A 17,245-nucleotide genomic window follows, 5' to 3' on the forward strand; every position below is an offset into this window, starting at 1 on the left:
GCCATCCTGTTCTAAAGTGATTTATGATGATGTGCAGTGTTTCAAAACTCTCCCCCACCCCCAAGGAACAGCCCCTCTCCCCCACCCCACCCCCCAGTCTGGGCTCACCGCTCACCGTGCTGAAATGGGAAGGAGGCGGTGTTTTGCTGATCTGTTAAATTCTTAGTGAAGTTTCGTTGATTTCCAGTGGCTGCTGTTGTTTGAGTTTGGTTTGGATCAAAACTGAGGTTGTCCTGGCATTTCTGGGACTGAATCCAGGCAAGACGAAGAAGAAAAGGAAAAGAGGAGAGAAAAAGGTGGGGAGAAATAAAGGGAGGAGAGAAGCGCAGGAAAAGAAAAAAAAGTCCTTTTTTACATCACATTCCTGTGTTTTCCCTCAGCCTGGAGAACAGATTAATCCCAGTGCTTTTGCTTGGAAACAAAGGGACTAAGCCAGACTGTGGGGGAAAGCGTGATAAGAAGGATCCTGGAACTCGAAAGAAAGAGCGAGATACAGAAACAGCTGGGGCTCCACTTTAAGGGGCGTCCAGTGCTGTCGGCCGGGGGGATTGGCACACACAGACACACCAGCCTGAGTAGAAGCTGCAGACAAATGGAGATGCAAAGACTTAAAAGGACAGCTCCTTTCACCTCATCCTACTTGTCAAGAAGGTAAAAAGGCACAGCTAGAAAGAAAAGAAGTCTCAGCCCACGGGTCCGGACAGGCGGTGGTCTGTGTGCGGCTTTGGGAGCCGGAGCTGCAGCACAGCCCTTTGTATCGCCCAGCCTGGAAAAGGAGAAAGAGAGTTGGGAGGAAAAGTACTTCATCTAGGAACTGTCCTGGGAGCACACTTCAGATTGTTTTTTAAACCCTCTGCATTCCATCTCCATGAGCCACAATGTAAGTGTGTAACCTTGCCTGTCTTTGCCGTGTTTGTTTCTTTGTTGCTTATCTAAAGAAACGAAATCAGAATGTTGTCATAATTAATTGCTCAGTGTGCATTTTCTCTGGAGCATCAGACAGTCAGTTGAAACAGTGCAAGCACGCTGAATGGGGAACTGAGCTGGGTTTTCTGCTTAATGTAACCGTCTCTGCTAAGCACTGACAAATTACAGGGACTCAAAAGCAACAGGATATCATCCTATTTTCCATTCCCTGACTTCCCTCCTTCTTCTCTAACCACCCCTTCCCCCTCCCCTTGGCCAAGATAGAGAAAAAGATAATGCCCAGCTCTGTTTGCAATTAAGTGATTTTCTTTCTTTCTTTCTTTCTTTCTTCTTTTTTTCCCCCTGTCCTCCCCTTTCTGTCTTTTGACCTTGCTGCCTCCCCAAAGTGGACTGCACAATGACATGGAGAATGGGACCCAGTTTTACCATGCTGTTGGCATTGTGGCTGGTGTGCGGATCAGAACCCCCCTCTCAGGCCATGAATAGAGGGAGCCACGGGGGGCGGAAAGTGCCTCTGGTTTCCCCCGTCAACAGAAGGCCAGCTCGGCTTCTGAGGCACACGGGGAGGTCTCAGGGAATTCAGAGAACCACTCTGGAAGAACCAAACCTTCAGCCTCTCCCAAGAAGGAGGAGCATACCGGTGTTGAGAGTAGGTCAGTCAACGGCACCGCCGGCCTCGCGGGGCATCCATGGGGCCCGGGTGAGAACTGAGCAGAGGCCAGCAGCTCGGAGCTCTCCCCGCGACATGGTCCGAGACGAGGGGTCCTCAGCTCGGTCAAGGATGCTGCGCTTCCCGTCTGGGTCCAGCTCGCCCAACATCCTTGCCAGCTTTGCGGGGAAGAACAGGGTGTGGGTCATCTCGGCCCCTCATGCCTCCGAAGGCTACTACCGCCTCATGATGAGCTTGCTGAAGGACGATGTGTACTGCGAGCTGGCGGAAAGGCACATCCAGCAGATCGTGCTGTTCCACCAGGCCGGCGAGGAAGGAGGCAAGGTGCGGAGGATCACCAGTGAGGGCCGGGTCCTGGAGCAGCCCCTGGACCCCAGCCTCATCCCCAAGCTGATGAGCTTCTTGAAGCTGGAGAAGGGCAAGTTTGGCATGGTGCTGCTGAAGAAGACGCTGCAGGTGGAGGAGCGCTACCCTTATCCCGTCAGGCTGGAGGCCATGTACGAGATCATCGACCAGGGCCCCATCCGCCGGATAGAGAAGATCCGGCAGAAGGGTTTTGTGCAAAAATGTAAGGCCTCAGGGGTAGAGGGCCAGGTGGTGAAGGAGGGGAACAATGGTGGAGGAGCAGGAAAGCCAGGCCTGAGCAGCGAGAAGAGGAAAGAAGAGCAGAGGCGAGCGCACGTGCCACCCACCAGAGAGAGTCGGGTGAAGGTGATGAGAAAACCGGCCGCCACGATGGGGGCCCCTCCCCCACAGCCTCCAACCCCACGGGCCACCACCATGCCTCCCACTCCCGCCACAACAGTGACTCGGGCCACCTCTCGGGTGGTGACTGGAGCTGCAAGACCTACCACCACCACACCCTTTCCAACCACTCAGAGGCCCTGGACCCCCCGGGTGCATCCTTCCTCAGACTCCCACAGGCCCCCTGCAACGGCCGAGGTGACCACTGGCAGGGGGCCCGCGTCCTCCGAGAATCTCTACCCTCCACCCAGGAAGGAGCAGCCCAGGGAGAGGCCGCTGACCACCAGGAGGCCCAGCAAGGCCACCAGCTTGGAGAGCTTCACGGCTGCCCCTCCCACCACCATCTCGGAGCCCAGCACCCGGGCTGGCGCGGGCCGTTTCCGGGACAACCGCACCGACAGGCGCGAGCCAGGCCCCCGGGACCCAAATGTGGTGCCAGGGCCGCACAAGCCAGGGAAAGGGAAATCTCCCAAAAAGAAAGCCCAGGACAAAATTCTCAGCAATGAGTATGAGGATAAGTATGACCTCGGCCGGCCAACCGCCTCTCAGCTGGAGGAGGAGTTGCAAGTGGGACACATTCCCCCGAAAAAGGCCAAGGAGTCGAAAAAGCACGAAAAGCTGGAGAAAGCCGAGAAGGAGAAGAAAAAAAAGGTGAAGAGTGAGAAAGCAGACAAGTTACTTAAGAGTGAAAAGCAAGTGAAGAAGGACAAGGCTGAGAAAAAGAGCCGGCAGGAGAAAGAGAAGAACAAGAAGAAAAAAGCGGGGAGACACGAGCAGGACGGGCACCTGAAACCCACCAAACACTTCACGCAGAGTCCGAGGAAGCCGGTGAGCGACCTGCTGGGGCCCTTTGAGGGCAAACGAAGGCTGCTTGTAAGTAATCTTCCTCTTGGCGTTTTTCTGTGGGCTGAGGCAGTGTTACGGTTTGGTGTGTGATTTTTCTAAAATCATATTGCTGGATGGCAGACTGTGGCTGAAGCTGCACTATGTCAAGATCCCGAGGTTTGTCAGGGAAGGGCAGCCAGGCCAGCTCATTCTGGTTTAGATGGTCTGTGAACATCTATCGACACAGATGCACAGCCCTAAGTTCAGAGTCAGTGACTGGTGGATCTTAGACATAAGCCCAGGGAGGCACCTGTGCTGAGCTTCCTCCAAACCCGTCAGACCCATCCCCATCCTTACTGCTCTCTTCCATGGGGCAGTTCTAGATACAGCTCCCTTTTGCCAAGTTCAAAGAATAAAAGGAGAATGAAGGAGTTCCTAAAATGGAATGCATTGACTGTGGTCACAGTTTAGGAAAAGGGTTTCTCTCTGGATGAACTTAAGAACTAGAAGCATGTGTCTGGGGGAAATGGCAGGTTTCCTCCCTCCCTCCCTAACTAGATCTCTGTCAACAATTGGACAATTGGAAGACTCAAAGGGGAAGTAGAGCAGCCTGGGTAGGGAGTGGATGTGACTGGGAGTGGGGAAGGGTCCCTGTTGATCTGCCCTCATGAATACCTTTAAAACCAGCTGGCTAAAATCGTCTCCCCTAAAGGGTGCCTCCCCTACCACTGCCCAACTACCAGTAGGAAGAGAAAAGAATGGAGTGTGGGGAACTGGGTTAATTGCTCCAGTCTCCAATGCCCTAGAGTTACATCTGAATTTAGAGTCAAGATGTCATGACAGTTTCTCCTGAGCCTCTAGAAAATGAGCTTGTGTGTGCGTGCGTGCTGGTATATATGTGCGCATGTGTGTGTGTATGTGTGTGTAAAAGGGGACACAAAGTCCTTACTTCTACTTTGCCTGTGGTTCTGAGGGCCCCGAGTTACAGGTCCATCTCAGTAACTCTTTTGGCCATTCCTTGCCATCATCCAAAGGATGATACTAGAATCTAGTCAAAGTCCAAGAGGGCTTCGGACAAGAATAAGCACAATCCTAAATGTAAGGGCAGTTCTCATGAGTGATGAAGGTTCGCTCGTCTCTTAATGTCTCCTTGCCCCTCTTTTAGTGCCCTTCTAAGATTTTACCCCTAGCTTCTTAATGCCATCATTTTACTCCAGGCTGTCTAGGATGAAAAGCGCACGATGAAGTTACTTCAGAGAAAAAAAAAAATCAATAAATTAATGTTGGATAATGCGAGCCAGGAATGATTCTGTCAGATACCTGAGTGGGCGGGGGCTGTTTCATGCCACTGAGGACAGTACCTATCCTGCTGAAGGCACACGGTGACTCCACACCCTGCATGCCCACCATTAAAAGAGACAGACACTCACCTCTGAAGGCATCTCTCAGAGGGTCTTTTAGTTTTTCCGACTAAATTTAGATTAGTTATCTGAGCAAAGTGACTCTGGTGTCCATTTATCTTCAGTGGTTTCAAAAAGTTAAATGTGCATGTGAAATATTATTCAGGGCAGAGTGCCTTGTGATGTTTATCATGGGTGGGGCTTATCCCCAGACTCTCTGTTTCTTGTTTTTAACCAGAGCCTTAAAGTAAATGTGTAAACATAGGCTAGCAGAAGATAGGTTGACTATTAGAGTAGTTTAACAGCTGTTTGGTTATTCCCAGACTATGTAAGTTTAAATGGGAATGTTCCAATCAGGACCAAAAAGAATCACTGATTTTAGAGTAGAACTCCACCTGCGACAGACCCTGTGGGGGCAAACTGCTCTCTCTGGGGATAGGGGAGAGCATCAGTGGTGTGCTCTGCTGCTCTCTTCCTGAGTACCTGGGACTCTGTCCAGCTTGCTAAAGCACATCACCCAACCCTGGCCATTTGGCCAACAGAGCAGGCATAGTGTTCCTCATGGTCAGGTTTTAACCGGCGGGAAAATAATCATGGGTAAAATGTCAGGATTGTAATTGTGCACCCATCTGGCAAATACTTCCATTGCCTCTAGTTTGTGAGTCCAAAGAAAGGGGTTTTCATACTATATCCCTGATATTAGTCATGCCTTTCATTTCTCTCTCTTTCTCCCCACTCCCTTAGTCAGGGATTTGAAAGCCCAGCTGGGTCTTTTCTGCTTTTAACAGTATCCCTGATCATAAATTTCTAGCAAATGAAACTCAAACGACAGCTTCTGCTGATGTCATGTGAGGCAAAACAGAAACCAGCTGGGATTGCTCAGGGCAGGGTTGCTCTTTGGGGTTGGAGAGAGAACCAGGATTGTTATTAGAAAGGAAGTACCAACAGGAGGCATTTCAGTCTTGCAATTCTGCGTGTGCCCAGCTGATGATCATGTAAAAAAAAAATGTTCTCTGCAGAGCTAAGAACATCTAATATACGAATGGACTTAAAAAGATATGATGAAATAAACATAATGTAAAATCAAAAGATGAAGACAAAAGAGTCTTTTCGCCAGTCAGAGAGGAGACCAGTGTTTCTGGGTAAAAGACTTTGCTGGTGCCATTTATCTTTTTCCCATTCATTTTTTTCCACCAAACATGGCAGATGTTGCTTAGGAAGTTTCAGTGATTCAATTAATGTGTATTAAGGCTTAGCAGCCGCCAGACTGTTAAAGTACAGCTGACATCTTATCCCTCCAACTGGCCTCAACCTAACCAATGTGCTCAAACTGAAATGAAGTTTGCCTTCCAAGAAATTGTGCAAGCCTCTTAGCTCATCTTTTCTGATTTTCAGTAACCTGGTGCTCAACTCAATTAATCATAAAGCTGAAGTGTTTTGCATGTATTTATATCATTCTTAGATGTGAAAATATCACCTAACTGTACTTACCCACTTACTTAGAAACACTGGCAGCGATGGTATAGGTTATGGTTGGGTGAACAGCATCCTAGTGGTTTTCAAAGGAGCAGCAGGTAGAGCCAGGTGTCCTATTCTTAGGCCAGAGGTCAAGCCTCCAAACTCCCTGCTTCTTAGCCTGTCGGTTGAAAGGGGTACATCCTGCAGAATGCTTTGCTGAGACTGTGTGGTTTAATTTTTACAACAATCCCATGAGGAAGGACTTCATTTACAGAGGAGGAAACAGAAGCTTAGAGAAGCTGAGAAGTTTCCCGAGATGTACAGTTAATATGTGACAAAGCCAGAAACTGAACTCAGATCTGCTTGATTTTTAGAGCACAGGCTTAAGCCATAGTCCCAATCTGCCTTCCCATGGGTGTGAGCTTCCTGTGGGCGTACGCCACAAAGTGGAGGGGAAACTGAGAAATTACCCTGTTAATCAATACAGACATCTTAAAACTCATTTTCAACCTCAGATAAATGATAAGCTATACCAACTGCCCACATTTTGTGCTGAGCAGCACCAATGCAGCGTTTCTACCTTTAATACGCAGCTAGTTCTCTGCACCTCAACTCATTAGCTTACCCAGCAGTGAGTGGAGAGCAGCAGATTGAATCGCAGTGGACGTAGTCCCTCAGACTGGTTGGTGTCTGTTTGGGCTGGACAACTGTGAGAATATAGACAAGCTGTTATTACTGAAACCTTGGACTATGTGGAGAATGGCTGAAAAGCCATCACGTGGTGCCCTGAGATCTACCTACTTGTCAAGGAACAAGAAGCCACAGAATGCTGAATTACACAGATTCAAGTTCAAGTATAAGTATTCTTTGGAGACTGACTCTCCAGTAATTCAAGTGCGTTAATACTTTTAACCTTACCTCAGAGATTTGGATATTGGGACAACAATCTACTTATTTGGTTTAATTTTACAGTATTATTTCTTTTTAATTTTGGGGGAGGGTGGCAGGGAAGTAATTGGGGTTATTTATTCATTTGTTTAAATGGAGGTACTGGGCATGGAACCCCGGACCTCTTGCGTGCTAAGCACGCACTCTACCACTGAGCTATATATACTCTCCCCCTTATTTGGTTTAATTTTAGAAAAGGATATAAAGCTCCGGTTTACTAAGGCAGACTACCAGCTGGAGTGCTATTTTTCTGAATCCTGTAAAAATCTAGTGTTTTGAGCCCAACACAATATTTAGGATGAGCTGAGACTTAAAATATCTTCCCCCTGGCATCTTCCCGTTCCTGTTTGTGCCCTTTACTTATGCAAACTGGCTTCATTATACTCCGAGGCTCCTTGTGCCAACACACCACAGGAGTGTTGGAACAGGAACATAAAAAAGAACAACACAATTCTAAATCCATGATACATGCACTGATTTGTCGCCACCAAACTGGAAAGAGACCAAGTGCCAGACAATAATGTTTACTGAGAAGTTCTAGAATGCTCTTTTCAGGAAGAAGGGACTGGAAATGGTTACCATTTTAAACACTGTTTGAGACACTGCCACACTAGAAAGTGAGTGGCGCGGAGATGTCAATACACAGGGAAAGGATCCCCAAGATATGTTCAGCTGATCAGCCTCCTCTGCTTTCCCTGATGCAAACTCGAGGAGCAGAGTAAATGTAAGGGAGAGTGTCTTTACCAACAGTGTGTGGGCTGCACCCAGGGGACCCCTCCTCTGTCTTTGTAACCCGAGGACCATAGTAGGCCAGCGCTGTGCCCCTGCTTTCTGCACAGCAGTGATGGGGCTGGGGCTTCAGTGCCTTGAGGAATCTAGACTCTAGTGAGGAGACATGACATAACATAAAACAAAATGGTACAGCAAGGAAACGCGTAAATTCCAGGGGAGCCGTGCAGACAAGAACGTAATTTAAAAGGAGAAAGGGATCACTGTGGGCTAGAACAGGCTTTAAGGGGGATGCTGCATTTGAAGAATGACTCAGATTCTGATAAGGTGGAGGCAAGGGGAGGGCCTTCTGGGTTAAAAGGGTGATGTGAGTCAAGGCAGAGGAAGGAATGTGAATAAATTAATTATTCAGAGGCAACATATATCCATGGTGCTCGGGTACACACAGCCTGTACACACACACACACACACACACACACACATTTTTTGCTTGATTCTACTTTATGAGCTGGTAGGGAAGCTGTTCCATTGTAAAGATGAGAAAGCTAAGGTTCGAAGGGCAAGTGGCCTTGTTGAGGCTACAAAGTAGCCAGGGAGTGAGCTAGGGCTAAAATGCAGGCCCTCCAATTCTGACTGCAGTCACGCTTTCTCTGTGCCCCTCTGCCCAGATCCGTCTCATTTCATAATTCAGACCCTCTGGTTACAGGGTGAAGAGGTCACACAAGGGAGGAAGAGGAGGAAAGGTTAGCAGGAGAGTCTGAGGTCAGGTTGTGGAGGGCCGGAAGCTAGGAAATGAGTCATGCTAAATGAATGTCACCTCCCAGGTGGGTCAAGGCTTCCAGGGGCAAAGGGCCTACGGTGAAAGTAAACATCAGAGCTCTTTATTTATTTGAGTGCCATTCCCACTGCTATCTGCAGCCTAAGGCTACTGGGTTCAGGTACAAGGGAGAAGCTGTTCGGCTAGGGAGGATGAGGTTCAGTATGATTATATATTCTCTGAAATTCCCAGTTATGCACAAGGGGGAGAAAAAGACCATAGGGGGCTTTGAGGACTCTTAAAATCTTGTCATGTCATGATCTGTCCATGAGGTCCATGAAAGATGGCGTCTATATATGGATTTGAAGTTCCAGAGGCAGGGAATTATCAGTCATCTAGTATATATTCTAAATATGGGCTTACTCTTCATTTAGAACAGGGATTCTAAAATCATTTCCAGTAAATCTTACCTTTGTTTTTGACTATTTTGTGTTCTTGCTTAAGCATCCATTTTATTTATTTCAAAACCGTGTATCTGTGGGTGGTGGGTGTAGCCAGCCCAGTGGTAGAGTGCTTGCTTGGCATGCACAAGGTCCTGGGTTCAATCCCCAGTGCCTCCGTTAAAGGAAAAAAAGATTGTTTTTAAAATATAGTGAAGCAAAGAAAAGCCAGAAAGAAAAACCTAAAACATACCGACTGAAAATGAAACTCTCAGAAATGGGCTACCATCAAAACCTCAAGAAATATTTTCAAATGTCACATAGCTAATTAAAAGCTAACAAGGCAAAAATACCATCACCATATCTTTCTATAGCCACCTCAAATAGGAATTGGCATCTTTTTTAAGGCTAAGTATGAATCAATGAATAAATTGGAAATTTTATTGTTTTTCCTCTTGGAAAATTATATTTCTAAAACAAGCATTTCCTACGCACCCTGTCCATCTGAAAAGGCATATAAACGCAAAATCAAAAGTAGATGAAATCATGTTTACTTAAAATAAATAACAATCTGAGAAAGAAAAAAAAAACTTCATCCCAGAAAAACCTTTGTTAATGTTCCGCTCAAAAGCTTATTGAATCATTTTCATTTCCATGAAGGATCATATTTTGTCAAGCACAGAGAATTCTTAAAAGGGAAGGCCGGCAGGCAGCAATAAACACATCTCTGACAGAGAAAAATAAACAGCAGGATGAGCTGAGACCAGATTTATTACCACTATGGTGAAGTATTTGATAAAGAGGTTAACAACATGGTGACTTCCCCTCTGAAAAATGCCAAGCTAATAGCCACAAACTTCAGAAATATTTTATAAGGTTAGATGGGTCAGTAGAAAAGTGGCTGATAAATTTGAATGTAGTTGAATGCAAGAAAGCATAGAGAGAATGGCCTCTGAGCTCAGTGATGAACCTGCAAAGGGTAGCTGGACAGTGTTTACTGCAGACATCAGCCTAGTGAGCTGTTTGGGGTCAAAGAGATCAACAAAGACTTGGTCATTTCAGAATAAAATTTTATGTCCTTCCACTTCCAAGCTGAACAGCACCACACCCACACACTCGTGCAGTGTGGTACGCAGCTTTGGTTTCTGCTCAGGCAAAACCTGGTAAAATTGGAGAAGGCTAAGAAAAGGCAACAAAAATAATCCCAAGAGTAGAAAGGCTTTTCTATCAGGTGAGATTAAAACTGATTATACTTCAATTTAAAAAAATGGAGACATTCTTAGGGAGAGGACTCAAGGGGAGCCCTAAAAAGTGAGAGTATCCTCATTTTATCCAAAATAATGAAATATATGTTTTCCCAGATAGTTGGTGACCAAAGCATCTCTTTCAATTGCTTTGTCTTCTTTTTCCCCAGAAGTCAGGGGTTCAAAGTGAGCATGAAAGACTTGAGCGGGTGGGTGAGAAATACCAGATTTGAATTGAAGAGAAGGCTGGACTGAAAGAGTAAAATCTGTCCTGTTGGAGGACTCCAACATCAAAGATGTCCACCATGAGCTCTGTACAGGCCCAGTGTGACGATGAATATATTCTGTGTGACAAAACTAAGCTGAAAGGCCATCCTAAAAATTCTCTGCAAGGCTGCCTAATAAAATTCTCAGCCGTTGAATGTTTCATAGTGCCCAAGTCCTGGCTATGAAGCTCAACTCTGTGAGACATGAAATAATAGTAGTAACCACTGAATTCACAAATGTCTGAGCAGCCAATTAAGATAATGAAGACAAAATAAAGGAAGGGAGAGAGCATTTATTGAACACTTATTACTTGCCAAGTATTCATGTAAAGCTCACAACAGCCTTGCAAATAAAGTGTTCCCATGTGCAGTTCACAAATGAGAACATCAAGACACACAGAGCCTGGTAAGGAAGGTAAATAATAGTGGAAGTGAGTAGAAAACTTGAAGCTGCCTGGAACCATTAAAAAAAAAAAAGGCCTTTCCAAATGATCTTGTTTGGCCCTAATTATTGCTAACTATCCAACCAAACAGTCTAGTTTCTTTATAGTGTAGGTGTCAGCCACTACCAGCCCTCCCTCCATTGGATTTTGCCTCAGTGTGAAATACTCGCTGTGAGTTAACATCTGCTTGCTTTCGCCCTCCTGCAGCTGATCACCGCTCCTAAGGCTGAGAACAACATGTACGTTCAGCAGCGGGATGAGTATCTGGAAAGCTTCTGCAAGATGGCTACCAGGAAGGTCTCCGTGATCACCATCTTTGGCCCCGTCAGCAACAGTTCCATGAAAATCGACCACTTCCAGCTAGGTTCTCTAAAACATTTAAATTATATTATTGTTTTTCTCATCGCTAAGGTGGGGCACACCTTATGGGTGGGGTCGGTGGGGAATCAAGAGGAAAATCCAGATATGGGGAGGAGGGTGCTTTTCCTGTGGTAACAAAGGTCAGTCCGCCTAACTACCTATATAATCATTCCAGATGGGTCTGGTTTAAGTTTCTGGCACTTTAAAATGAAAAACATGCAAGCACTCTGTAGTTTGAAAGTCAGTAAGGTGGAGGAAAACGGGAAAGGTAATACGGGGTGGGAGGGGCAGTTTGGAGAACCGGAGAGGTATCCCAGCAATTTCTTCTGAACCCCGAGTCTCCTTGCCTGGGATCAGCACCGTCTGATCCTTCCGCAGCCTTCATGCTGCAGGCAACTCCCTCACAGACAGGAACCTGCCAGACCCCTGGGAGTCCTTGACTCTGGCAAGGCTGGGGAGGGAATTAACCAGGGCTGAGAGAAGCTGTGAAGCTAAATGAAAAGTCACTGGAAATGTGGACTGAACTGCACCCACGTCCTTTGGAGAGCAGAAGAATTTGGCTGAGTGTAGAGTTTTCACAATTTTTCATGTTAATGATGCATGTGAGGCACACAGCTCAGTGCTGGGCAGCTGAGGTCTGACTCACTGCAGTTCCCATGGGAACATTGCAGGACTTACTGTGAGCAGTTACGCCTCATAGTCAGCAGCCCCAGATCTGACCCACCCAGTTTCTTTTATAACTATTACATCTCTAGAGTTTAATTTTCTTTAAACATTTTTTTTCTTACATGGATTCTCTGATTTTTAAAATTGCTGTTTCAACTATAATGAAAATCCTTCTTATTGTACTGTTTGCATATTCTGCATATTTTTCATAAAATATATTTCATCTGAAAACATCTGCAAGAATATAAAACATACTTTCCCCATTAGTTAACATTTAAATTCAATACATATAGCATTTTTTCACAGATTTTTAGATATATATCACAGATTTTTCTGTTATGTGATCTTGGTATAATTGAATATGTCAGTCATAATTATGTCATGTAATGTCAATTTGATTTTAATATAGTCTAGTTTCTAAATCGCATTTTTCATTGTGGTAAAACACTTAGCATGAGATCTACCCTCTTAACTAATTTTCAGGTTCACGATACAGTATTGTTTACTGTAGGTACAATGTTGGACAGCAGGTCTGTCAAATTTATTTGGGCTTGAAGTTTCAGTTATGCATTCTCTGTTGTTACTAGCTCACCTTACCCTGAGATAGCTCCAGAGGTAAATAAATAGCATCCTTTCCAATGTAAGTCATTGTGGATTAGTGATTGGTTTGTGGACATTCATCCCTATGCTGTGTATATGTTTGGAAGGGAGAAAAAAAAGAGAGAGAGCATTATTACCAGCAACAATAGTAATCATACAAATGGAAGACAGACACAAAAGAAATTCTGGAGTCAAAGAAATGGGTTCAGATTCACAGGCCCAAGGTATTTGTTGTGTGATCTTGGGCAAGTTACTTCCTAAGTGTCAGCTTAGAATGTAGTTATGTCTATTTCACAGGCAATGATGAAAATTTAATAAGATAATGTATGTAAATACTTGTCACGTAATAAATGCTACTATTGTGGTCATCATCACCATCATTTGATCTGGCAGCCTCCTGGAGATCAATGAGCTGTCACAGGGACTAGAACACCTGTAATTGAAAAATACTTGTAATCTCTTTCTGCTGATTACCCCATGTTAACAGTGAACCCTCACAACTGCTCTTGAAGGTCAGGCTGCTTTACTATTCTTGGTGACAAAACTGAAGCCCAAGAGACTAATACCACAAAGCCACAGAGTCAGTGGTTAACTGGGATTCAACCCCTGGCTTCCTGGATTTTCAAATAATAGCAAGAGCCAGTGAGCTTGGTTGTGATCCAGATATCCAGAGAGGAAGCAGATGCTCAGTCCAGTGCAGAAACCGGTGCCGGCTGGTGGTGAAAGCCTTCCTCCTCCAGGTGTTACCCACCAACTCACACCAAGCATTCTCATGCCTGACTTCAGAGAAGTGTGGAAAAATCATTGTATCTTCTACCTCCACCTCTATATGGTCCTGTTACAGGCATCTGGGACTGCCTTGGCAAAATTTTAACATTAATCCTGCTGTGTTTTTTAGACATCTGGATTGAATCTGAGCTGTAGAGGACTGGGGTTTTCTTTTCTGCCTTATTGGAATCGGGTATTGTGATTTGGGTGTTTGCCACTCACTGAGTGGCAGCTTGGACATGATTTGGGGAGCCTTTTATTTTGCTCCTCATCTAATTCCTGGAAGGCCTTTCTCTCCTTGTGTCATGTCCCAGGTTACCCTTATGGGAAAGGCCGTGGCACTTCCAGCCAAGTCTGGGAGTTGGCCATGAGAAAATAGGAATTGGCATGAGCCGTGGTCTCAGTGAACCAATCTCCAGTCTTGACCGATTTTCAGCTGGAAATCTATCAGATGGCCTTAACTTTTCTTAAAAATAAATCAAGCACTCTCTACTCTTCCAGACTTTTACTGGGCCTTAAAAGCAGAGGCCCACATCCAACTACAGTGTGGGCTGTACTCACCAGCGGGTCTGTCTTGCTAAATGTATTTGAACTATAGATGATGGATGTACAAACACTGGGAAACTTACTTTAAGATTTTAGTCATTAGCCTAAGGGAAGTTATTCATGCTTGAGCAAATTCTAGTGCAGAATAAGCCCATCTGGTTTTACCAGCCCAGAGTATATTACACATGCGGCTTTAGAATGACCTAACATTTAAAGGCATTCTTAGTTGTTAGAGATATTTAAAATATTATCTGTACACCAGAAATTGACACATTGTAAACTGACTGTACTTCAATAAATATATTTATATTACTGTAAGATAGGACTATTGGTGTCTATGTTAAGAGGATGGATTATAGACAGTGTCAGATTGCAGGAAGTTGTTGGCTAAAGACACTTTATTGCAGAGTGAAAAGAGAAGTGGGAGGGAAACACAGCAGGCATATGAATATACATGTTTACATTTATATGTTTAGCAAAATTAAGAGATGAAAAATATTTTAACACTGGTATTGATCACCAAATTTTAAGGGCTAGAACACAGGATATTTTTATGGGGCAAAGGCAGTTCTTTGATAGCTTCTTTTGAAGGGAGAAGAGTTGGAGGGGAATCGAAAAAAAGGGAGGTGGGAAAGTTGATGGAAGTGGAATGTGGCAACAGGAAAAGTGTTGCTTCCTTCTTCATATAAGTAGGGAATTCATAGGTGAATCTCTAAAATAACCTATGAGTGAGAAAATGATAGAATACATTTTAGCCTAAAACACTCTGTCTTTGATCCTGTTGAAGAGAATTGTCTTTATGGACAACTTCACAACTGTCAGGATCCATAACAATGCAAAAAATGCTGCTTTCTCTCAGGAGCACCTGAAAAATTGACCCTTTGCCCCAATTCCTCCTTTCTTCAGTGGTGACAAGGCCTGGCAGCTGCCTTCTCTAGACCCTGCCACCCTGAGCTGGGAGACAATGTTGGGTGAGTGATCAGATTTCCAGACACTGCCCGAGGTGTCTCTCTCTGTTTATTCAGCCTTTGATTATCAATCACTCTGTGCCCTAGAGGCTAAAGAGGCCATCCCCTAACCTGTCCAGTCATCCCATTCCACTGCCTCCAACATCAAGTGTATCAGTGTCAAGATTAACCCCTGACAATCAAGGGGCGAAAAGCACCTGATAAGTCAAATGTACAAAACAAGTGCTTGAAGAATGTGGTGGGGAGATGAGCTCTTCCAATCACAGGCATTACAGAAGGTATCGTATGTGTCAGAGAATTTTGAAAAAGGGGTGGATTTAAAGGAGGGGCCTTGAAACTGAATAGACTTTTTTTTTTTATAGTGATGACTTTACTTTTCATTTTTATTTAATTAAAAAAATAGTTTTTGGTTTCTAAAGTCTAAGTTCCATGAAAGGCATACACAGACAAGTCTTACACCCATTCCTGACCTTTATGTTATTAGTCTCTGCCCCCATAGGAGTATTTATAATTCCTTGTTTATCTACTGAATGCTTCTGCAAACACAAATAAATGTAAATACCTGTGGTCTCCTTTTTAAATACAAACTATAGTATGTTACATATACTGTTTTGCATGTTGCTTTTTCATTTAAATATATTTCCTGGAGATCTTTTCTTACGAGTATATAGAGATCTTTCTCATTCTTTATTAAACCATTGTGAGAGTCGACCATAATTTATTTAACCACTTCCCTTGTTGGTGGACACTTGGATTGCTTTCAGTATATTGTTATTATAAACAATTTCACAACTGACCTTGTATATATGTCACTCTATGCATGTGGGTACATCTTTACAATAGATTTTGAGAAGGAGGATTGTTGGGCTAAATGGAAAACGTATCTAGTTTTGGTAGATATCATCAGATTTCTGTCCATGCAAGTTGGATTATATTGTAATTGCAACAGAAATGTGTAAGAATATCTATCTCCCCAAACCTCTTCAGTAGAGTGCGTGAACAAACCTGTGAATGTTTTTAGCCAATGAGGTGTAAAAAATGGTATCTCAGTGTGGTGCAGTGTTGAGTTGCATTTCTTTTTTTTATGATTAAACATCCTTTCATATGTTTCAGGAACACTTATGCTTTGTTTTTAGTGTTTTAATCTCAATTTATGGGTATTCTTAATAAATTAGAATGAAAATTCAGATTCCCAGGTCCCCTCCCTACTCCAAGGTACTGACCTAGTTTGAGGTTGGGATCCAGGAATCTGTTTTTAAAATATTGCTCAAGTGATTCTGATTTGCAGCTCGATTTGGTCTAGAGCAGAAGATTGGGTGTAGGATAGAAAAGAAGAGAGGGCTAGAAATGCAGATTGGCACCAAATTTCAGAGGATTTCAAATACTAGGGCAAAGAATTCAAACTTTACATGGTAAAAGACATGAAGTCACTGAAGATTTCTAAATATATTTTTCAAATAAATTTTAAATAACTTTTAAGTTTTAGTAGAGTCAGTCTGTAGGACAGAGAAGCACCTGGCAGGGCACATTCTTCATAGATAAGACAAATAGCTCCTTCTAAGGCGAGAAGAGAGCAGCAGCTTTGTGATCGGGACTGGCCAGGCCGGTCCCACCTAGCCCTGTGATCCAGTCACTCCTCCCACAACGGGGCGCTAGGCAGGTGAATGACCCATTCACAGGGTAAAATAGGAGCAAGTGGATCCAAGACAAAATCATTTAAATTTACCTGTTTATAATCAAAAGGAAGTTGCTGGAGGTGGCCAATATTATCCTAACTAAAATAACGTACTAAGGGCCGCTCAGCAGTCTTGGGAGTATTCTCGAGGTAAAAGCAGTCCGGCCTCCGCTGGAGTCTTCGCCTCCAGATTTATCCAAAGCACAACCATGAGATTTTTGGCTGGTACTGACTTCTTGGATAGGATAGTTGTGTTTTTAATACCTTATAAATATGTTCTATTTATGTTTTACATTACTCCAGGACAGAGCTTATTAAGGTATGGTGGTGCAGCACGGTGAATGACACTGGAGAGACCAGAATGCCAAAGGAAAATAGCATGTGAACCGTCCCCCACCTTCCCCTGCCATATCTGAGTAGAACGAAGTTTGGCTTAACTCATAGTCCTGGGTCCTGTCTGCCTTTGAGTGTGATGTGTTTTGTGAAAGTAGAGAGAGCACTGGATGAGAGTGAGGTCACAGTATGAGTCCAACCCTCACTCTTTTATTCACTAGCAACGTGAACTTGAGTGAGTTGCTCCCTTCGTGGCGCCGCGATAGGTTGGTTCTCTGGGAAACAGACTCTGAGACCCTGAGATTTGCATGCGAGAGGTTGGTGAAGCGTATTCTCGGGACTAATGCCTACGAGGGGTGATGGACACAGGACGGCAGAGGGAGAATTTGAATTGTAATGCCACTGACTCTTCAGAGTTGCTCTCTTTGAGGCAAGGGGGATCCCTTTTATACCTACACCTTCTCTCACCGCAGCAACC

General features: G+C 44.4%; 1 protein-coding gene across 1 annotated transcript in view; it reads left to right on the forward strand.

Moving 5' to 3' along the window:
* Positions 1-241: 241 nt before the first annotated feature.
* The window catches only part of CCDC80 (coiled-coil domain containing 80), a 32,057-nt gene continuing 15,053 nt past the window's right edge, over positions 242-17,245 (forward strand). Inside the window, exons 1-3 of the mRNA XM_006207561.4 lie at positions 242-880; positions 1,314-3,214; positions 11,059-11,215. Of these exons, the coding sequence (XP_006207623.1) occupies positions 1,325-3,214; positions 11,059-11,215 (2,047 nt within the window). The 5' untranslated portion in view covers positions 242-880; positions 1,314-1,324. The remainder of the gene's footprint in view (positions 881-1,313; positions 3,215-11,058; positions 11,216-17,245) is intronic.

The sequence above is a fragment of the Vicugna pacos genome, chromosome 1 (assembly GCF_048564905.1).
Source record: "Vicugna pacos chromosome 1, VicPac4, whole genome shotgun sequence".
NCBI lineage: Eukaryota > Metazoa > Chordata > Mammalia > Artiodactyla > Camelidae > Vicugna > Vicugna pacos.